The sequence below is a fragment of the Onychomys torridus genome, chromosome 5, assembly GCF_903995425.1.
Source record: "Onychomys torridus chromosome 5, mOncTor1.1, whole genome shotgun sequence".
NCBI lineage: Eukaryota > Metazoa > Chordata > Mammalia > Rodentia > Cricetidae > Onychomys > Onychomys torridus.
In genome coordinates, this window is record NC_050447.1 from 73843339 (window position 1) to 73867017 (window position 23679).

The 23679-nt window shown below is 42.9% G+C and overlaps 1 protein-coding gene across 1 annotated transcript in view; it reads left to right on the plus strand.

Moving 5' to 3' along the window:
* Positions 1-6413: 6413 nt before the first annotated feature.
* The window catches only part of Mrc1 (mannose receptor C-type 1), a 90994-nt gene continuing 73728 nt past the window's right edge, over positions 6414-23679 (plus strand). The window contains exons 1-3 of the mRNA XM_036186698.1: positions 6414-6563; positions 16443-16844; positions 21495-21668. Of these exons, the coding sequence (XP_036042591.1) occupies positions 6503-6563; positions 16443-16844; positions 21495-21668 (637 nt within the window). The 5' untranslated portion in view covers positions 6414-6502. The remainder of the gene's footprint in view (positions 6564-16442; positions 16845-21494; positions 21669-23679) is intronic.

The window sequence follows — 23679 nt, forward strand, 5'->3', positions numbered from 1 at the left end:
TTAGTCTCATCAAATAAATGTTTTGATAGTATTTTCTAATAATCTGTGTCTCTCTACTGCTTCTCTCTTCCTCTATTTCTTCTTCTCCATCCCCCTTTTTCTTTTTTTTCCTGAGTCAGGATCTCACTATGTGGCCTAAGATGGCCTTAAACTTATCATTCTCCTGTCTCAGCTTTCCAAGTGCTGGGATTACAGACATGTGTCATTCATTGTGTCCAGCTCACTCTTCTGATAGTGTCCTTTGAAAAAAAAGTTTTTAATTTAGAGAATTAAAGTTCAATTTGTCTATTTTTCTCTTGGTGTCACAGCCAGTAAGTCATTATCAAATCTAATGTCATGAAGATTTTACCTGACTCTTGTGAGGGTTCTTTGGCCTTAGCACTTATATGCAGGTCTTTGATTCATGTGGGGTTTAAACCAAGTGTCATTCTACATGAGGGTATCTAGTTTCTCCAGCATTTCCTGTTGAACACACTATTGCCTCCTCATTAAATGGTCTTGGCATCTTGTCAAAAGTCAACTGGCCACACATGTTGGAATTTCTATCTAGGTTCTGTGTTGTAGTCCACTGACCTTTAAATCCATCTTAGGTCAGTACCACATTGTTAATATTACTGAATTGTGGTTTTGTAGTAAAATTTGAAATCAGAAAGTATGAGTCCTCTAATTTCTTTCAAAATTGTTTTGGCTGTGTGTAACCTTTGAGAGTCCATGTAGACTTTAGGATATGATTCCCTATATCTGAAGTAAAGCACTGAGATATTGATAAGGACTGCCTGAATCTGCCTATTTCCTCAAGTACTCCCACACTTTTAAATATGTAGTCTTCCATTCCTTGACCTTGGCCAATCTTTCAACTTACTTAGTTTTTTAACTTCTTTCATCCGTGTCTTATATTTTTCAGAATAAATTTTTTGAGGTTAAATTTACTCCTAAGTATTTTATTCTTTATATGTTGTCTTACTTTTTATTGCTGTGCTAAGACACCATGAGGAAGGAAACTAGAAATGTTTATTGGGCTTGTAGCTTTAGAGGGTGAGTCCATAACCATCATGGTGGAGAGCATGGCAGCAGGTAGGCAGGCAGGCATGGCATTGGAGCAGTAGCTGAGAGCTTAAAGCTGACCCACAAGCATGAGGCAGAGAATGAGCTACTTGAGAATGACACAGGCATTTGCAGCCTCAAAGCCCACCCCAGTGATATACTTCTTCTAACAAGGCCACACCTTCTAATCCTTCCCAAACAGTTCCACTAACTGAAGACTAAGCTTTCAAATATGTGAGACCAGGGAGGGCGACATTCTGATTCGACCATTGATATCATTACAGTTGGAATGGTTTCCTTGATTTCTATTTTGAGTTGTTCATCCCACGAGTATGGAGATATAATTAATATTTGCATATTTCTTGCAACTTTGTTGAGTTCATTGGCTACATTTGATTTTTCTGGAAGTTCTAGACCTTTCTACATATAAAGTCATGCCATCTATAGATAAAAGTTCCCTTTTTGCTCTCCAATTTAGGGTTTTAAATTTCTTACCTAATAACTATGACTAGAACTTTTGGTTTAAGGTTGAACAGAATTTCTGAAGTAATTACAAAGTACCAGTCATCCCTCAGAGCTCACAGGCTGGTATTTGGAGGATAATGTCTTTATTATCCACACTGGTTCTAGGAATGCTGGTTAATAAAGCTGATATATATATATATATATAAAACTGAGAGCTGCCTGAGAGGTGAGTGATGATGAGTGACATGTGAGGGATGGAGGATGGAAGCCTCCAGAAGTGAAGGTTTGAAATTCACTGACATTCATTAACTTTTTAATCAAGTTCTTTTTTTTAATTAAAAAATTATTTTTATTCATTTTATATGCCAAGCACAGATCCTCCTCTTATTCCTCCTCCAGCTCCCCCACAGCCTCCCCTCCCCCACCTCCCATCCCCTCCCCCAAAAGGGTAAGACCTCCCATGGGGAATCAGCAAGCCTAGTACATTCAATTGAGGAAGGTCCAAGCCCCTCCCCTGCATCAAGGCTGTGCAAGGCATCCCACCATAGGTAATCGGCTGCAGAAAGCCCATTCATGTGCAGTGGGTAGACATCCCAGCATTGGCCTGGAAGTTCCAACCCCCAATGAGGCTTCGGTAATGGTCACACCCACAAGGCGGGGCTGAGGGAGGAAGCTGAAGACCCAGGATCAAGAGGAGAGGTCTCTCTTGGTTCTGGGACCCTAGACACTGGAGGTGGACTGAACAGAGTTCTTCAGAGAACACTGTTGGACTGCGCCATACCTTTGCCAGACCCTGCAACCTATCCCTTCATTTGTAAGTTACCCCATAAAATAAACCTCCCTTTTAACTGTGTGGAGTGGCCTTAATAGTTTCACCAATATTCATGCACCAGGGATAGATCCTGATCTCACTGCCAGGGGCCCCTCAAACAGACCAAGCTACACAACTCTCTCCCATATGCAGAGGGCCTAGTCTGGTCTCATGCAGGTTCTACAGTTGTCAGTCTAAAGTTTGTGAGTTCCTACAAGCTTGGTTCAGTTGTCTCTGTAGATTTCTCCATCATGATCTTGACCTCCCTTGCTCATATAATCCCTCTTCCCTCACTTCCACTGGACTCCCAAGAGTTCAGCCTGGTGCTTGGTTGTGGATTTCTGCATCTGCTTCCATCGGTTACTGGATGAAGGCTCTATGATGACAGTTAGGGTATTCACCAATCTGATTACCAGGATAGGCCAGTTCAGGCACCCTCTCCACTATTGCTAGTAGTCAGATCTGGGGTCATCTTTAGAGATTCCTAGAAATTCTAGCAACAGGTTTTTCCCTTACCCACAATGTCTCCCTCTATCAAGATATATCTCTTTCATTGTTCTCCAACTTTATCTCTCCCTCAGCTTGACCATCCTGTTTCCTTATGTTCTCATCCCCCACCCTCTCTCCTCTATTCTCCTGGACCCTGTCTCCAGTTTACTCATTCCCAAAGTGATCTATTCATTTCTGTCCCTCTAGGGTCCTCTTTGTTTTCTAGCTTCTCTGGAGCTGTGTGTTAAAGTCTGCTTAGTCAAGTTCTTACTTGGATACTTTAATTTTTTTTTCATTTTTCTTTATTAAGAAATTTTCTACTCACTCCACATACTATCCACAGATTCCCCCTTCTCCCACCCCCAGCCCTCTTTCCCAAGCCACCCTGCATCCCCACATCCCCCAAATTGAGGTCTCTCATGGGGAGTCAGCAGAGCCCAGCACACTGAGCCTAGGCAGGTCCAAGCCCCTTCCCACTGCACCAAGGTTGTGCAAGGCATCACACCACAGGCACCGGATTCCCAGAAGCCTGCCCATAGACCAGGGACAGATAGATCCCAATCCCCCTGCCTGGGTGACCCCCAACAGTTCCTGCCAAACAACCATCTTCCGTATCCAGGGGGCCTAGTCCAGTCTCATGGGGGCTCCATAGCCATCAGCCCACAGTTCATGGGCCTCCACTAGTGTCACAGACTTGGAAAGAACAATACTTAACTTTATATGGAAAAACAAAAAACCTGGGATAGCTAAAGAATCCTGTATAATAAAGCAACTTGTGGAGGCATCATGATACCTGACCTCAAGCTCTACTATAGAGCTATAGTAATAAAAACAGCTTGGTACTGGCAAAAACCAAAACCAAAACAAAACAAAACAAAAAATCCGACATGTGGACCAATGGAATCAAATTGAAGACCCTGACATTAATCCACACACCTATGAACATATGATTTTCGACAAAGAAGCCAAAACTGTACCATGGAAAAAAGAAAGCATCTTCAACAAATGGTGCTGGCATAACTGGATGTCAACATACAGAAGATTGCAAATAGATCCATATCTGTTGCCATGCACAAAACTCAAGTCCAAGTGGATCAAAGATCTCAACATAAATCCAGTCACACTGAATTTGATAGAAGAAAAAGTAGGAAGTAGTCTGGAACGCATTGGCACAGGAGATCACTTTCTAACTATAACACCAGTAGCACAGACACTGAGAGCTACAATTAATAAATGGGACCTCCTGAAACTGAGAAGCTTTAAATTTTTGAAGAGACACCAGGAGTGTAAATGTGTTACTTTGAACAGTTCCTGGCAATACAAAGATTATTTTAAGAACAGACCCATGGAAATTCCTACTTTACCATCACCTGAAACCATGGATTTGAGCAGACTTGGTAACCTCTTCTAACCTGATAAATCTTTGTTCCAATAAGATAAAGATTATGGAGACAACTCTTTTGTGGGACAGTGGCCTTCACTTTATTTCAAATCCATAGGTCTTATTACTGAATCTGATTTTATTCACAAAAAATGCATGTATGACATACCTGAATAATAAAACCATTGTGGGAGCCCATAGAGGTTTCCTAATGAGATCTAAGCTTGCTTTACCCATCACGACTGCATTAGAGGATTGCTTGAACATGTGCGAGGTTACCAGGTGTTTAGAAAGGGTCTGCACTTGGCTTTGGCTCCACCCCTTGGCATTCCTTTAAAAAGCTCTGTAGAAGAGACAGAAGGGGCCAGTGGACTAGGATTCAGGCCCTCCTGAGGCTCTCCTGTGTTTCTATTTGTTTCTCTCCTCTCTGGCCTTCTGTCTAAATCTCTGATATCTCTCTCCTCAAGAGTACCCTGGGGAAAAAGGTGGAGGCTGGTCCCTCACAAACCATGACTATAAGGATGTCTATAATAATTAAATTGTATTTCCCTCTGAAATCAATATAATTCTAAATTAGGCAAAACTCTTTGAATGGCTTGCATTTAAAAAACCTAAATAATTCAATGAAAACATTTTTGTGGAGTAGGCCTGGTTGGACACGCCTGTCATCCTAGCACTCAGGAAGCTGAAACAGGAGGATCAAGAATTCAAGGCCAGTCTGACCTAGAAGGCAAGATTGTGTTTCAGTTTTCTTCTGGTAAGTCAGTTAAGCACTGTTCGAAAATGAAACATTTGTGTGCCACCAGTTTTGGAAGAAATTTGTCAGCTAAGTTTTGGCAGAATGAAAAAGAGTGGTGGATCCCCTCTCTATGTCTTCTCCCAGAATCCTCAATGTAGGTTTTTTGTTTTTTTGTTTTTTAAAGAAAAATAATGAGAGAAATCACAGCTTTTACTAGGGAATTAAGTGTGTAGCTTTGCCCCAGAGCTGGTGGAGCTTACAGTTTTTCATTTAAAAACAGATAACTTATTTAACATTTCTAAATCTCCAGTCTTTTAGAAGCTTTTTTAAAAAAAAAAAAAAAAACAACAACAAAACAAAACAAAACAAAACAACCCTCCCTCCAAAACACTGATATTTCCTGTACTCCGGTTTCAGGTCTTCCCTGGCTATCTAATCACTAGTATCCATCTCAAAATATTCTTAACTCTTGTTGTACTCCTGGAAAAAAAAAATCAATGTTTGGGAGGGTAGACGTGGTACTTAGTGGATGATCTTATAACAGAATTCCATTTCATTAAAGCAGTGTGTATCTTTGGGACTCAAACAAGTTTTCATTTGCAGATAGGAGGTCTTTCCCTCTTCAAACCCAAGAGGACTGTGTTGGTTGAGGCCGATTGCAAAACCTTTGCCATTGTTTCCTCCAGCTTTCTAGAGAAAGGCTTCTAGAACTTTTTCTCCCCTGGCCTCACTGAGATTGTGTCTTAGAAGGTCTCTTTGATTTTCCTTCTAGCAACAGGAGGAGCAAAGCTCTTTGTGAGCCATACCTTTGATCTTTTCTTTCTTTCTTTCTTTTCTTTTCTTTTTTTTGGAGCTGAGGATCGAACCCAGGGCCTTGCGCTTGTTAGGCAAGCGCTCTACCACTGAGCTAAATCCCCAACACCCCTTTGATCCTTTGTAAGGTGTGTGTGTGTGTGTGTGTGTGTGTGTGTGTGTGTGTGTGTGTGTGTGCCGGAATACAGAGGATTGGGGGGCTGGGGTCAGTTTTGCACCTTCAGGAAATGTTTCTGTCCGTTGCAGAGTCCACCGTTTCTGCAGAGTCCACCTTTTCTGACTTTAGAATTGAGGCTGCATGCTTTGGGAGCCTCGACAGCTGCCTCCCAGAGACTTTCAATTTCCCCACCCAGGTAATGGCCTCCTGCTGGTCACCGCCCAGCACTGGTGGAGCAGTCCGCAAGCTCAGCTGCACTGCCTCTCCCTTCCACAGACCAGGCCTGGCTCCTTATTTCTCCCCACATCCTGCGCTCACTCCTCTCCTACGCGTGCGACTCTCTCCCCTTCCCCCTGTGCCTTAGCTTACGAAGCAAAGTTGTAACTTTGAATTCCTGTTTTTCTAACCGCCCCCATGTGACAGGATATCTCTCAAGTGGAGGGTTTTCCTAAATTCAGGAGTCCTATAAAAGGGACAGCTTCCCCTGTCCTTCTTTTCAGCTGGGACTAGGCAGTGGTGCAACCCGGAGAGACCTGGCTGTATACTTTCTCTTTTCCTCTCCCCTCCCTTCCATCAGTGGAAGACAGGGGTACAGGCCGGGCCATGAGGCTTCCCTTAATCCTGGCTATTATCTCGGCCATTCCGGTCACTGTTCAGCTATTGGGTAAGTCTGTTCTGAGGTGGGGGCTTTGCACACCTTTTTGTTTGAAGTTGATGCTTAGAGCCCTGTGCACATCTGGAGGAGGACTGAAGCACACCATTCTGGCAGTTTTACCTGACCCGGTCCCCACAACCCCTGGCAGCCAGTGTGGGAGTCAGGCTGGAGCCAGGCAATGCTGCTGCCCTCCAGTGTTAGATGTTGCCCAGACTGAAGCCCTGCAGCACCTCTGGTCTTTTTATTTCTATCTGGTTTGTGCGATGGCTTCTTGTTTTGTGGTATGCCGTACTTCTAGTTTTCAGCTGATACCATTGGCGTCCTGTGCCCTGCAATGCCCTCTGAGCATCTCTGGCAGGAAAAGAAGAAGTTGCTTCCTCTCATCCTTGATGCAAAACGATGAGGAGGGGGAATTGCCCTTGAGAGGGGGCCTCCGCGATTCTCACACTCGGCATTTACTGTGAACCTTGCCATTCATAATTTTTTAAAGTTTATTAATTAATTAATTTTACATCTCCACTGCAGCCTCCCCTCTCTCTTCTCCTCCCACTCCATCCCTCTCTCCCCACCCCCCTGCCCTCCTAACCCATCCCTCCTCTGTATTTGCTCAGAAAGGGACAGGCCTCCTCAAATCATGCTGAGTAAGATAACTCAGACCCAGAAAGACAAACAGAGCACATACTCATTCATAAGTAGATGTTAGTGGTAAAGTAAAAGATAACCATGCTCCAGTCCACAGACACAGAGAGGCTAGGTAACAAGGAAGGCCCTAGGGGGAGTGCGTGGCTCTTCATTCATAACTTTTATTGCTAGAAAGTCCATCCTGATCTGTATCCAGAACTGTTCAGACTGTCTCAGAAGTGGACGTGTTTGATGGTAAAAATGGTGGTCGATGTGTCCTTAGGAATGACCAGGGCTTTGGAGCTGCTCGAAGGCATTGCCGAGTCGGTATTTCTCTGGACTTAAGGATCAGGAGGAGAGGGCCTGGGAGAGCTTTCACTCCCAGGTCTATTTTGAGACTATTTCGACTTCTTATCGCCCTCCATTTCCATCAGACAACAAATGCCTGCTGGATACAGTTTGTACCCTCGTCTTAGCCCGTGTCCTGCTGTGACAGCTGATGCCGGAAGCTCTCTAGGGAGCTGTTTGATAACATTTCCCTCAATTTTCTGAGGAATGTTTCCCTCCTTGAGACAGCAGAATGCCTCCCTAATGCCGTTCTCTTTGTGGGCACAGAGACTGGGACAGACAGGGTCCTGCAGGTCCCTCTGGGCACAGATACCAGGACAGAGTGTCCTGCAGGGCTCTTTGCAGGCATAGACATGGGAACATGGAGTGTGAGGTCCTGCAGGTCTCTCTAGAGAATAAAAAAAAAAAAAAAGTGGGGCCACCAGAGTCCCTTCCAGATCCAGATAGTTTGTATTACTCCAGAGCCTGTGATTTTCAGCCCTTCACTGGGGGATTCTAGGTATGTATTCTGCTGTAGAGCCATGCCCCCAGCCTCTTTTTACTATTTATTTCAAAAGCGTTTTATTATACTTACACTTATTGAGTGTGCCATAGAATTCATGTGGAGGTCCACTATGTGGGTTCCAAGTATCAAATCCAAGTCATCAGTCAGGTCTGGCAGCAAGCTCCTCTACCTGCTGAGCCATCCCTGGCCTAGGAGCCTGCTAGGTTTCTTTTATTGTCTTGTGGCCCCTATAGCCCAAGTCCCAAAGGGTAAAATCAGAACACTTGCTTAGTTGGCGGCTAATTAAAGGACACCTGAGTTCTCAGGACCCCTTTCCTAGTTTTCCATCAACTCACAAGACTCATAGGATGATCTCCTTACCACCTGATGACACAGAACTTTTTCTTCACCACCACGGGAGCATTCCACCCCAGCACTACTTTATGTATCTGTGTCCTGATGCCACTGATGGGCTAGCTATGCCTTGGGAGTCTAGGGAGGCTAATAGAGGGCCCCCCTTATCTTCCTTGCTCTGTTGGCTTGCCTGATGCCTCTCAAGCATTATTGCCAGTGTTTAAGCATCAGTGTGTATGTGGGGAGTCCTAATCATCGTGGGGACATTGTGAGAGCTGTTGGAAACTGAATTTGGACTAAGCAGAGAAATATAAATTTGGTAGGTTTGGCTCATGGACAGTGGTGTGCTGGTAAACTGAATAACTTGTTTGTAAGAGAAAACAAACATAAAATACTGACTAATCTGTGGCATTTGCTGATCTCCCCCCCCCCCACGAGTAAATAATCCCACCATGGTTCATTTCCAACTACCATCCTGAGGCCATCGAAGCAGTACTAGGAAGAGAAGCAAGCAACAGACTCCAGCTGGCCGGTGCCACAAGGCAACAACAGGGCACCTTCCCAGATCTCAGGACACAGCAGATTGGTGTGTCACATGATGGGAAGCTCAAGCTATAAAAATGAGAGGAAGTCACGGTATGCGAGAAAAGCCTTAGGATCATGAGTCATTCATTAGCACAAATGCTACCTTGGAGAGGATGCGTTCTGAAGAAGATGATAGGCGATAGGCGTGGGCAGTCAGACGCCTAGAAGGCTGCTGTTGGGCAGCTAGAAGTCAACCCAGGATGCCATTCACTTTCAACTCTTGCCTTCCAGCTCCCTTGATCTCTTGCCATCATCTAAGTCCAAGTGAGCGAGTTAGATCATCCCTGCTGGAACATATGGGGAGCGCGAAGTCAATGGGAAGCGGCTCAGGTGTGATTCTGACACTGACACCATGCAGGAGCATTTGCCCTCATGTGTGTCCTGCTTCACTGTCTTCACTTAATGCCAGGAAAAGAATTACTCTAATTGTCATGTTGTTGCAGTATCCACTCTCACAGTCGCCCTTGCAAACTTTGATTTCACTTTAAACACATCTCTTACAACATGGAGGCTTAAGCCTATTTATTTACTTGAGTTCAATTTAGTGAAAACATTCTCCATGTTTCTATTTGTTTGCTACTGTGATCTTTTCCACAGATTCCTCAAACTTCATGTTTGAGAGCCCATTTTTCTCTTATCCTTGGAATAGATACCTGGGTTAGATTGATATTAGTTAAGCATAATTTTTTATTACATTTTAATTTATTTATTATGTCTATCTGTGGACCTGGTCTTGCCATGGCATTCATGTAAAGGTCAGAAGACAGCTCTCAGGATTTGGTTCATTCCTACCACCCTGGGGGTCCTGGGGATCAAACTTAGGCCCTCAGGCTTGATAGAAAGTGTTTTCACCCACTGAGCTATCTGGTCAGTCCCATAACTTTTTAATCTATAGGTATTAATTATATAGACACAAATATAATATCATAATAGTACTATATACAACATTTTGTATATAGCCATATATAACTATATGTATAATATACATAGTTTAATTATATATAGTTTAACTATATGTTTATAGTTTATATAGTTATAGATATAAAACTATAAAACATAACACACACACACATATACACACAACTAATGGAGCTAAAACAAAGCATAGAGCAGAAAGGAAAGCGACAGCATGTTTTACTACCTGGAAAACATCTAGGCTTTGAAGAGTAAGTGGGTTTCAGAGGTCAGTGAGCCAATGGCACTCAGCTCCTGAGTATGACTTTCTGGCATTGAGGCTGAGAGGTGACATCAGTGACCAGCTGGCCTGTTTTAGTCAGGAAAGACACGTGGGATTCAAAACAACAGTACATTAAAAGGTGGTCTTAGATATTCAGATTTACATCAACTTTTTCCTTTTTAAGAGGGGAGGAGGGAATCAATATTTACTAAGTTTTCTTTGGGAAGAAAGGCACACTGGGTGCTTTACCTGCAGCCTGACAGTGAGAGGTTCTCAGTGACTCCATCAGAGAATATTAATCCCAGTTTATAGATGAGGATGTTGGGGCTGAAATGATGAGTTTAACACAGGAAGTCACAGACCCTCCAACACATCCTTTGCGAACCACGTGACCTTCTTCAAACTTCCACTGTCCTTCGGTTCACTGTTCTTTTGCTCAGCTGCTTCATCAGCTCTTTGTTTGTTTGTTTCTGGTTTCATCCTGTTCTGAACTATCTTACACCCCGATCAAGCCTGTTTTCTCCACACTCCTGATGAGGATAAGGAACATGTGTAGAGTCATTTCTGCATCAGTAACTGTTCTAGGCACTTTAGACATAGTAAGTACTAAGGTTCACTGTTGATTTGATAGATTGAAAGCACAGAAAACTAATAAACTTAGCAAAGTCATGCAGCTGGTGAGCAGCGGACTCTCATTTTCTGCTAGCAAAGTGCTAAAGCTCTGATTATGTACTGAGTGATGGATACCCAGGATGAGTCTGTCTGTATGACTATAGGTACAAAAACAAACAAAAAAACCAAAACAAAAAACAAAAAACAAAACAGTATGCAGAGCCCATTTCTTACCTGCTGGTGTTTGTTGTCCCTAAGGTGAGGAAGAGGCTGCTGTTGGGGAGTTGATGGGTTAGGAGACAGTGGAGTCTGAAGGGATGGCTTCTGGACACAGATGGAACAAGGGATCAAGGGATCGTAGGGCAGTGGAGAAGGCTCCCTTCCTGCAAGATGGGGCTAAGTAACAGGGAAGATGTGGAACTTACACTTTTAGGGAAGCAAGAAGGGTATTGGGGAATTTCATGCCTTCTTTTGTTTCTTTGAGCTCAGAATCGATTTTATTAATTTATGCCTCTGCAAGTGACCATAGGGAGTGACATAAATTAGCAATCTCTATGACTTGCTAGTGGATGAACAAAGGATTGAAGTGAAGAATAAGAGAACCCATTTTCCTTCACCCTTCCTTCCAGCATTGCTCGGCCTCGATCATTGCCCCCTCCCTGCTCCCAGCATAGCCCTTTGTGTATTTGAGGCACGTGGTGAGCATTTCCCACTCGGCTCTAGGGTTAGGGAGGTGGTTGGCATTGTAGGTTTAAACTTCATTGACTGGTGTTAACAGACACATGGTCTGTCTTCCGTCTGGATTCTTGCAGAAGATGACGTTGGACAGCTGTCGTTTTAATGGGAAGCCATTTCAGGAAACACTGCCTGGACAAATAGGGAAGCGAGATGGGAAGGAAAAGTGTGTAATTATGCCCGTGACCACTGTGAGGAACTCAGATTTGCAGTGGAGACCTGGGTAACACTGTAACAGGACCCCCGCTGTCCTCCAGAATCCGCAGCAATGGGGTATCTATTCCTTCCCACAAGTCAGGAGATACACTCCTTACAGGGGATGTGAATTCTCTGAGCCACCAAATCTGCCCTGTGTGCAGACTCTTGTCATAAAATGTCCCCAAGTAGAGAGATCTTACTGACATTTTGGGACTTGTGCCACTGTGTATGTAGAACATTGCAGAAGTTGAGAAATAAAGGGTGGGTCAGACAATACCTATTACAGAGTCCTTTTCTATCCTCTTCTCATTCAGCTGCTCTGTCTTCCAGAAGTTATTTTCCTATGCATTTTAGTGTCAGTATTTTACTCGACAGTATGGAAAATCTAAAAGTGTATTGGGGAATATAGTGCATTATATTTCTATCCCTGAATACTCCCCCTTTAGGATTGCATTTCTTTGCTGGTAGATTTTGACATTAATTATTTTGTTTCATGTTATAGAATAATTTTAAAACATGCCTAGAAGAAAACTGACACCTTATTGGATACTTAGTCTTCTGCTATACACGTGCTTGCCATGGAATTTAGGTTGAGGTCAGAGGGCAACTTGTGGGAATCAATTCTTTCCTTATGTCACATGGGTCCCAGGGATCGAACTCAGGTAGTCAGGCTTGGATGAAAACAACGTTACCCACTTCACTCATCTCTTTGGCTCCTCTTAAATTATTACTGTAATTATTGTTGTTATTTTACCTGAGATATTGTTATTGAAACTTATCACCTGCTTTCCAAAATATATGTTTACATTTATTCATCTTTGGTCCTTGAAATAACCATAGCAGCCTGTGTCCTTGGTGTGCGGAAGAAATGATTGTTTTTGAATTCTTCATATTGTCACCAAGTACAACACTCAGCACAGGAGATGTTTGCCAAGTACTCGTTGTAAAGCAGGTATGAGATGAGAAAGATAAAGCTGAATGGAGAACCGTGTAATATTTACAGGTTTCTAGTCTGTAAGTATTAAAGAAAATCTTAAGATAGCCTGGTCCATAGTGAGATTGCAGAGCAATGACCGCAGCTGTCCATCTGTCCCTATGTGGTCAGCTTTGTGGCATTTCTGTTACAAAAGCATAGCTTGTATGGCCAAGAATAAGAATGATTACAAATGCATTCCACCGATATGCTTAGAAATGGCAGTGATGCCCCAAGCTGCCTTTCGGTCAAGGTCTTAAACGTCGTCTGGGAGGAAGATGTACAACTTTCTAAACCAGAGGCATTTGACAGAGACAATGGGGAAAGAGGAACTGTGCGTGGACGATCGGAGAATGAAGCCTGTGTTTCTGCCAGCACGTCGTGATAACGTTGCATTTCTTTGCATTGTCCAGTGGCAGCGACATCACACTTGTTCTGCTCCAACGGCAAAGGAGAGGCACAGGAAACCAGCCCAGAGAAGTGTGTATTTTAGTAGCAGTTCAGCCAGCCCTTTTCTCAGGAATCCAAACCCTTACCGTTACGTCTGGGGGAAAGATGAGTTTGCAGGGAAGAATACTCATTTAAAATAGTCCCATAATCATGAACCCACTGTTGAATAAGTAACTTGTCTGAGTAAAAGCACCTCAGTTACAGGAGTCATTCATTCAACTAAGATTTACTGAAAAATTACTTACACTTTCTGAAGAAAGATGATAGCATTGAACCAGAGAGGCCAGGTCCTTCTTGTGGAATTCGTATTATAGCAAAACCAGACACAATGAGAATAAGTAAGCCAGATTGGGTGGCACATGCCTGTTATCTCAGTACTTGAAAGATACAAGCAGGAGGATCAAGAGTTTGAGACCTGCCTCTGTGCCATACAGAATTCAAGGCCAGGCTGTCGCAAAAATCCCCAACCCACACAAAGCTCACAAATAAAAGGAGAATATATACTTCAAGATGTTTGTGGGTATCCTATAGAAAAGGGAGGAGTAAAATGAGTGGGGGTGGCCAGCTCATGGAGGGACAGACACTTGAGCTGGGACCATGAAGTGGCTAAACTAGCAACCAGCCAGGAGTAACAGAAAGGCCCAGAGCTGGAGGTGGTAAGTGAGGGTGAGAGCAGAGGGTGGGGCCATGGGGCTATGAGGAGTGAGAATGAGGGGTGTCCTGGTTGGATGGCTCCCTATCCAGGAAAGACAGATGCTTTCCTCCTGGGTTCAGTGGTTCTTCGAGTCCTGAAGGGAGTCTGCAGTTAGAAAACCAACTTTTTAATTAGAAACAAATTTTCCTCCCAACCCCTTAAGATAGAAAAGAAACAAAACTACTGTAATAACTAGTAAGTATTCAACCAGAATAATGCATGTGTGCAATCCAGCGAAGAGATGGCAAGAATACACAGAATCTCACTCTTCCATGTGGCTCAGTGGATGAGACAACCGTTATGTGGGGGGAGGCTTTGCAGTCTAGAGACATGTCAGGACCATCTCCTCAAAGGAAACTGGGTCATCAGGAGGTATATGTATGTCTCCATGATTCTATTTCAAAACGAGTTGAGAGTGGAGCAAGACCATGACAGCGTAGACTGGTGACAGTGACATTGGAGAGAAGAGAGTGGAGGAGGAAATGTATGCTGCAGCTCTTCCTCATCTACCCCTGCAGATTGCACACAGAATCCGCAGGGGTGGATGAGGGAGCGAGGGAAGGAAGGAGGGAGAGAGGGAGAGAGAGCGAGCTGGGAATCCAGAGTGACTAGTGGATTTGGTTTGTGAATCTGGGTGCATGATGATGCCTTGAGAAAGAAAAGACTGGATGTTGGTTCATGCCCTGGCTGTTTTTTTTTTTTTTTTTCCTCTAACCTTGGCACAGGCTAGAATTATTTGGAAAGAGGAACTTTGATTGAGGAACTGTCTCCATCAGATTGCCCGTAGGCAAGTTAGAAGGGCATTTTCTTGATTAATGATTGCTATGAGAGGGCCCAGCTCACTGGGGTTGTACTGACTCTGGACACAGGGCCATGGGTTGTATAAAGAAAGCAGGCTGAGCAAGCCAAAGGGAGCAAGTCAGTAAGCAGTGTTCTTTCATTGTCTCTGTTCTGGTTCCTGACTTGACTTCCCTGGATGACGGAGTGTGACCTAAGGGTTGAAGGCTGAGCTCAACCCTTTCCTCACCACACTGCTTTTGTTTATGGTGTTTTACGACGTCATGGAAACCTAACTAAGACACTCATGAAAACACTGCTGTGACTAGAGTGAAACTAAGATGAACTTCAGGTGAAAGTTAGGCACATAAAAGTAAAGCCCTCTGAAAGGAGGCTGCGCTCCATGTACAGACTTTCCTGTCCTTACCGTTAATGGATGGTTACCTCCTGGTTTACTTTTTCTTTTAATAAGGCCAGCCAATAGTCAAACCAAAAGGCCTGAAATCTGAAGTGAAAGACAGATGTGTGATTAATGCTGAGATTACTCCCAGCCGAGCTCTCCAAAGCAGGGGGCAAGACTAGCTAGGGAAACGCAAGGGGAAGAACTAAGTTAAATGGAAGAGTCTCAGGTTGCTTAAATTAGAGGAGGTTAACTAGTGTTGGTGCATGAGAGATGCTCATAATGGGTTTTAAAAAGTCTCATTGCATTTTCTCCCGTGTTTTATCACGAGCAAAGCACCCTACCTGTAAAATTAATTTTTGTCGAGGAAGAAAGTAACTTATCTTGTCACACTGACTCAGGGGCAGCGACAAAGTGAGGTCAGATGTGGGGAGGAGGTCAACAGAGGTGTGGGAACTAGGTCAACACAGGTGACCTAGTCAGGTGTGGCATATGTAGGGGACAGTTGTCAACTCCAGAGAAGCAAATAGTAACATATGTTCCGGATCTATGCTGTATGGAGCTTAACATATTTATAACATATAGCACATATAACATATTTATGACACAAAGCACCCCAGGAAGGAGTGGCAAGAATTAGGAACATGGGTGAGGAGAAGCAGGGGGTCACATCCAGTGTGGGCATGACAGAAAGAGGAGCAAGTGTGTCAGGAGACAATGGCCTTTTGAGGCCACGGTTCATTACGGGCTTTAAGGCAAAGGTCCTAGACTTGACCTCGGAGCGTAGGTAGCGCCAAACGTGCTGGGGAGTTGAGAAGAGGAAACAGAAGTACTCTTTTGAAAACGCTCTGGAAATCGGGAGGGGACTCTCCTGATTGTGGTGTTCCCGATCTCTTTCCCTTCCCCTTCCACCTACCTCCCTCCTTCCGCCCCAGAATGGTTTGATTAAGAATAGCTGAGATCATTTTTTTTTTTTTTTTCAGATTCTCAGAAACTTGCAACCCTACCAGCTCATTTGGAAAAAAATGTCCAAAGTAGCCAGAAGAAATTTAGAAAAATGTCACAAGAAGTAGTGTATATTTCTGTCAAAAAAAAAAAGAGATCCATCTTTTATTTTCCTTGTATGTCCTTTAAAAGTAAACAGAGAAGAAACACCTTGACATGAATTCATAGAGAGGGAAATTTGTGCTTACCAGTTGCTTTTCTTGATTTTTTTCCACCAAAGGAAGTCCCATTTGATCAGCTATGTAAGTTGAGCCAAAGCTGTCCAGACTCATTTACTTCAACTACTAATTCCTCCTCCAGTCTCTCCATCCAGCTTCCAGGAGGGAAATCAGCGTCCCAAGACACAGTTACCTCAACCAGTTTCCTTGGAGTTATGACTCTTTAGGGAAATGGAAGTCTGGGAACTTTTGTCCTAAAATACTGCCCTCATTATGTGAAGATCCTTAAGCATGTTTTCTTTCATTTTTCTGAACAGACACGAGGCAATTCTTAATATACAATGAAGACCACAAGCGGTGTGTGGATGCTCTAAGTGCCAGCTCAGTTCAGACATCAAGTTGCAACCCAGAAGCTGAATCCCAGAAATTCCGCTGGGTGTCGGAATCACAGGTTATGAGTGTCTCTTTCAAATTATGCTTGGGAGTGTCATCAAAAACCGACTGGGCCTCAGTCACTCTGTATGCCTGTGACTCAAAAAGCGAATTTCAGAAATGGGAGTGCAAAAATGACACACTCTTTGGAATCAAGGGCACAGAGTTGTATTTTAATTATGGCAACAGGCAAGAAAAGAATATCAAGCTTTATAAAGGTTCTGGTTTGTGGAGCAGATGGAAGGTCTACGGAACCACAGATGACTTGTGCTCCAGGGGTTATGAAGGTAAGGGCTTAGAGTGCTTCATCTGTTATCAGCTTTTATCTTTTATCATTTTATTATTTTATCTTTTATTATTGTCTCCTTGTTTGACACTGAAGGAAATAAACATACCCTAGTGTGGTCTATTCAAAAAGAACAGTAAATTGTTACTTGGAGCTTTTGAATTATTCTGTGTTCTAAACAGACACGATAGTGAATAACTATGAGAAAATGTTCCCTGTAACCATTAGTTATTGGTAATTCATTGTAAAAATTACCTTGAATGCCTTGTTATTATTTATTTTTAAGCAATGAGTTATAGTTTTCAGGAGTGTTTCATTATGCCCTTTGACCAGAAGCCTCCTCTTTGGCATAAGAGATTGTCTCCTTAGCGCTAAGCAGATTTTTCTTTACCTCCAGGGTAAGGTTAAGATCTCTCTGGAGAAATGATCCCAAGAATATTCTTTACTTCAGATTTCCTGGAATGCAACTCTGAGTGTTTCCAGTTTATTCTCTCACACTGGGGTATTTAGAGACAATAATTATTCTGGATTATTCAAACCAAAGAACTGGCTCATAAATTATCAGACATGTTTAGCCACCTGCCATACAAAGAGACGCCATGAGCAGGGGGGAAAATCACTTTATTTGAAGTAGATTCCTTGAGCCACCAAAGGAGAAATGAAGTCAGAGTTTTTAGTTTCCCCTGTAAAATGAATCTTAAAGGGTCTTATTAATAAAAAACACGGGAGCCAGATATTGGGGTGAACGCTGAAAGATCAGAGAAACAGAACAAGCTACATCTTACCTCACCCTGCCAATTCCTCAGCTGATCCTGTTTCCTCAAACTGGAAGCCTCTGTGTCCTCATCCAAATGGATCTCAGCTGAACTGCTACTTAAAGCCTAAACGCTTAACAAACTTAGTTCCTGGTCCTCACACCTTATATACCTTTCTGCTTCCTGCCATCACTTCCTGAGATTAAAGCTGTGTGTCACCATTCCTGGTGGTTTCCAGTGTGGCCTTGAACTCACAGAGATCTGGATGGATCTCTGCCTCCCAAATGATAGGATTAAAGGTGTGTGTGCCACCATTTTCTGGCCTCTATGTCTATCTAGTGGCTGTTCTGTTCTCTGACCCCAGATAAGTTTATTAGGGTGCACAATATATTGGGGGACACAATATTACCACATTCCCCCTGTCTTGCTCAAATTTAATTCACTCAGAATCAGACACTAAAACAAGACAGTTCAAAAGAGGCTCAAGCCTTTCATAAAGGCTGCTCTCTTGAGTCAGATGGTGCTGCAACCCCATGTCACATTTGGATTTGGATACATGGCTATTGTGCGACGTTATCTAGAACAACGCCAAGGTCAGAGGAAGAACAGGCCTTTGGGGACAGGGGAAACTTATTCCAAAATGACTTTGTTGCTGGGGCTGCCGAGATGGGTTGAACCTCGCTTATCACAGTGATACAGCACAGGAAGCCAGATCCTTGTAAAGAGGTTATCTGTCTATTTTCTGTTTTCTGTTCATCTAAAGAGAAGATGGGAGTAGAAATTGAAGTTGCCCAGGGTCGAGTTCAGAAAAAGCTATTTCTAGGGATTTATTGAACATGATATGAACTTCGAAATTCCAAGAGAGGCAGCCCAAGCAACAGCACCTACCAGGGGAAACGCAATAGAAAACTCAAAGGCAGGACAGGCTTACTCAAATTCGATTGTGTCCAATTCTGAGAAGGGGACAATTGTCAAGTTGAGGGATTCAATTTGAGGATAATAGTGTTAGAGGTCATCTCTTTGAACTTATTATTTACTTCTTCTTTCACAGTACTGGGGGTTAAATCTAAGGCTGCACACACTCTGGGCATGTGAGCTCTGTCCTCATTTGGTTTAGGTTTTGCTTTTTTATTTTGAGGTAGGGTCTCACTAGGTTGCCCAGGCCAAAACTTACTTTGCTGCCCAGCTAACATTAAACTTTAAGTCTTCTTGCCTCAGTCTCCTGGATAGCTGGAGTTACAGGTCTGTACCACCAGGCCTACCTCATTTTATTTAAAAATACAGTAGTAGGTCCCCATCTTTCTGTTTTGCCATTTGCTTTGAGGCAAACATGCATAGTACTTAGGGTAGTGACCGTCATACTTCAATGCGTTTAAGAAACATCTGGTAAACTTGTCAAAATGTGCAGATTGCAAGCTCTGTCCCCCACTCAGATTCTGAATTAGTACACGAGGATGACACAAGAGTCTGAATTGTTTTCATGAAGAGTTGGGTGATAGTTTTGAAGATGGCCCACCAGTTACCTTTTGCCAACACTTTGATGAACTTTCAATATGTAAAATAATCTTGCTGAATAGCCTAGGCCCTCAAAATGACTTTAATTTAGAAACAATTAAAGTGTGTGTGTGTGTGTGTGTGTGTGTGTGTGTATGTGTGTGTGTGTGTGAGAGAGAGAGAGAGAGAGACAGAGAGAGACAGAGAGAGACAGAGAGACAGAGAGAGACAGAGAGAGACAGAGACAGAGAGAATCCATGTGTGAGTATGAGTGCAGTATCTGTCATGAAGATGTATCTGATCTTCCTGATCCCATGGACTTGGAGTTATAGACCATTGTGAAGCACCTGGCATGAGTTCTTGAATCCTCTGCAGGAACACACCACTCTTAACTGTTGAACCGTCTTTCTAGCCCCGGAGTAACCTTTAAATTCATTTAGTGCTATATAGGCTAGAACTGAAGACACTTCATTGGAAAACTGGTTGATAGTGGAGATTGTTTTAGAAAAATAGTACCAGAATTGTAGACTTGGATGGTTTAAAGGGTTATCTGGAAGTCTGAGCTCTAAAAGGTATATTAATTTGATGGCAGTTTTGTGCTTTTTTTTTTTTTTTTTTTTTTTAATGAGGTAGGCAGGGTGGAGTTTGGTTCTTTGGACCTCTTCTTGTGCCTATTTTTGAATAAACATCTGCTTTGGAAGAGCCCCCTCTGATTGGCATCTATAAATCCAGTAGGAGAATGTGTCCTCTGACTTACTGAAGGGTACAGTGGTGCTATGGTTCCCATGGACTTTCTTTATGGGAAGGGGCAAGCATCCTTGGCATGGAGAGTTGGCCCAATTCTTACCGAATCTTGCATGTTCGTTATACGAATGTATGATGTGAAGATTGGCCCTGGGGCTGGAGAGTCAGCCCCAGGCTGGAGCTCAGTGGTCAAGACACTTGCTGCCAAGCCCAATGACCCAAGTTCAGTTCCTGAAATCCACACGGTGGAAGCAGAGAGCCTACCCCACATTTCCTCTCACTTCCTTATGTGTACCCTGACACAATGCTCTTTACCTCACAAAAAACAGAACAAGACAAAAAGATTCGACCTATATCTTAGCAGAACTAAAGCTAGAATAGCATTTTTTTTCTCTTTTTTGAGACAGAGTTTCTCTGTGTATCTTTGCATCTTTCCTGGAATCCCTGCCTCTGCCTCCTGAGCACTGGGATTAAAGGCATGCACCACCACTGCCCGGCTAGAATAGCACTTGGAAGTTATTGATAACTAACTGAAAAGTAATTTTTGATTAATTGAAAACAAATCCAGATGAAATAAGTGTAATGGGTAAAAGGAAAAAAAAAAAAACAGCCAAGAAGTAGTGGGGGATGGTGGCACATGCCTATCATCTCAGTGTGCAGGAACCTGAGACAAGAGGATTAAGTCTGAGGCCACTAAACACAAGTCTCTGTCTCAAAATCAATAAATTTCATAGATTAAAGAAGAAAGGTATTGACAGTAAATACAGCCTAAGGGTTTTGAGTGGCTTCTTTTTAGGACATAGATTAGAGAACTCTGCTGATCCTACCCCACCTCCCCCAACCTCCCCCCGCTCCACACACACACAATTGCAGTTGAGAGATTACTTAGAGGCTGACTTACTAAGAAGTAGTTGGAGGGGATCTGAACATCACCTGTGGTTTGACTTCATTGCTTTTTTTTTTGGTGTGTGTGTGTGTGTGTGTGTGCGGTGGTGTGTGTGTGTGTGTGTGTGTATGCATGTGTTTTTGTGTATGTGTGGTATTCATGTTTATATGTGTGTAGATAAACATGCGATTGTGGATGCATGTGCACTTGAGTCAGAGGTTGATGTTGAATTTTTTCTTCCATCACTCTTTACCTTATACACTGAGTCAGAGTCCCTCACTTGAATCTGGAGCTCACTGATTTGGTGAGTTTAGTTAGCTAGTTTGCTGGGGTGGGGGGATCTGGCTCCATTTTCACACTTCCATGGGTCCTGAGGATCCAAACTCTGGTCCTCACTTGTAGCAAGTTTCATAGCTTTAAGGTTGTTTCCAACCTAAGGAGTTATTGAGACTATAATTCTACCCAAGAGGAAGGATATAGCCTCCACCTGCCTTGGAGGAAAGGCAGAAGTTAAAGCTGGTGGCCCAAGGGCTTATTGCCATGGTTTCCTCAGTAAAAGGAGCATAGTCCATTCCAAAAGGTGGTTAGAAAGGGCTGGTGCTAGAATTGTTCCTAAGTACATGCTGCAAGCGGTGCCAAGCAAAAGACCACGTAGAGGCAGAGGGGACGAGGGTCCCCAGAGTAGAAGAGTGAGACCAGCTCCTTCAGGGTGCTTTGTGAAGTCGGCAGACAGACATGTGTCCCTCTCATTCAAACCCTTATGTCCCTACAGCCATGTACTCCTTACTGGGCAATGCAAATGGAGCCATCTGTGCATTTCCATTCAAGTTTGAAAACAAGTGGTACGCAGACTGCACCAGTGCTGGGCGCTCAGATGGATGGCTCTGGTGTGGAACCACCACTGACTATGACGCTGACAAGCTGTTTGGATTTTGTCCATTGCAATGTAAGTAACCGATCAAGATATGCTTGGCACATTCACCATGGCTTTACATAGAACGTGGTCCCCTAATTTTTTCATGCTTATTATTTCAGACTATCCCACTCTAACCCTTTACAGATGCCACAGCTCCCCTTCTGGAGCTATGAATCATTGTGGCTGAAGACCATTGTTTGTATTTAGATTTGGAGAGGAAGAGCAGACAGACTCCCATTGTCCCAACATTCCTTGTGTGGAATAACACCCTGATTTTTATCTTGTACTTTTCTTTGTTTCTTAATTTTTTTCCCCTTCCTTCCTTCTTTCCTTTCTCTTTCTCTATCTCTCTCCTTCCCCATCTGTCTTTCTGCTAAGGGTTGAACTTAACCTTGCACATTCTAAGCAAACACTCCACCATTGAGCTATACACCCTTGCCCTATCAGTTATTAAGACTTTAGGGCAAATTATACTATGTACAGTATTGTATATACTTAGTACTGGAGGTAGGCACCTTCTTCTCCCAAACCCCAAATGCTTTAGCCTTATAAAGCATATGTTGAAACCAGAATTTAAATGGCATGGCAGGTGTGTTTGGTGGGAGAGAGACTATGAGGGTTCTCATGTTATGTGTCAGTGTGTGCTGGAGCTCCTTGCTGTGAGAAGGATACTGGTGAAGACCTGTGAAACTTAACATCAGAAGGGTGGGATTTGATTGAACTGGATATCAAGGGAAGTGGGTGATTTATGCTTCAAAGTCCTTTGAAAATGGAAGTTCAAGTGTTACTAGAACTAGCAAGACCACATCAAGTACCAGAACTTGAATTCTTGTGGTTGTGTTCATGTTTAAGAATCAGTAAGAAAGTGTGTGACAGGTTAGGTGAGGTTAGGGGTGGGGGACAGTTGGAGGGGTGGGGGGGGACAGAGCTAGGGCTGAGGAACAAGGAACAGGTTGAAGTCTTTGTTTTATTTCTGTTTCTTTGGACAGCCTTCCTGCAGTCAGGTGCCCCTTCCTAACTAAGTTACTTGAGGCCAACCTCTCTCACACCCATTGCTGGATTATTGCAGCATGTCTACTCACATCACTCAGGACTGGTTTTCTGCTGCTCCATAAATGACACTGAGCCAGAGAGGAGACTCCAGTGTGGTCCAGAACAACTATGGAATTATCTGAGCTGCAATACCATTGTTTCCCCCTAAGATTTTTGTGACCACAAATTCACACATCAGAATTCTTACTATGCCAATATTCTAAGTCAGTAAAACTTAGCAAAATTTCTTAATGTCAAACTATATCCAGACTTCTGAGAATTTTTCCTGGACAACCTTTTGGCTTTATAATTCCCAATCATCTTATAAAAGTAAACTTGAGTTCATACTCTGTATGGCATTGTAATTGCCTCTTCAGTATCTGGTGAGTGTCCGTGAAGGTCATAGGTTTTGAGTCCTTAATGATGCCATGCTCTGGCCTTGTCTGAGGTAGGTGCATTTATAACAACACTTGAAGCTCATGGGCTTCAAGTCCATAATGATACAATTCTCTAGCCTTGATGGAGGTAGATATATTTGCCTCTCTTATATCAACATTTAGAAATTTGATTTCAATTTAAGGTTTATAGCTGTCTAATGTTTTGAATGAAAAATCTTTTTGTCTGAAAAAGTGAAGTTTTTAAGAGTCATACCTATTTTCAACTAGTGAAGAGTTGTCTTCACCCAGTAGGAGTGACATTTTCTAAATCTGTCACCATTTTTTCTTAGGGATATGTGCTTCATGGTTCCAACTATAGCATTCTCCACTTAAGTGGTATTGATAGGGGACTTGTTGGATGTGTGGTGGATAAAGTGTGGAGAACAAATGGGAAGTCAATAACACAAAGACTTGGATGTCCTTAGATATGTGTGGGAATGGAATTTCCTTATGTATCCAGTACAGTATTTAGTCTTGTTAATTCTGTATATTCAAAGCCAAATGATGTATTTTTTCTTGATATAAAACATATATAAAAGGCAAGTCCCTATAGAAAAGTTGTTTTATTTCCA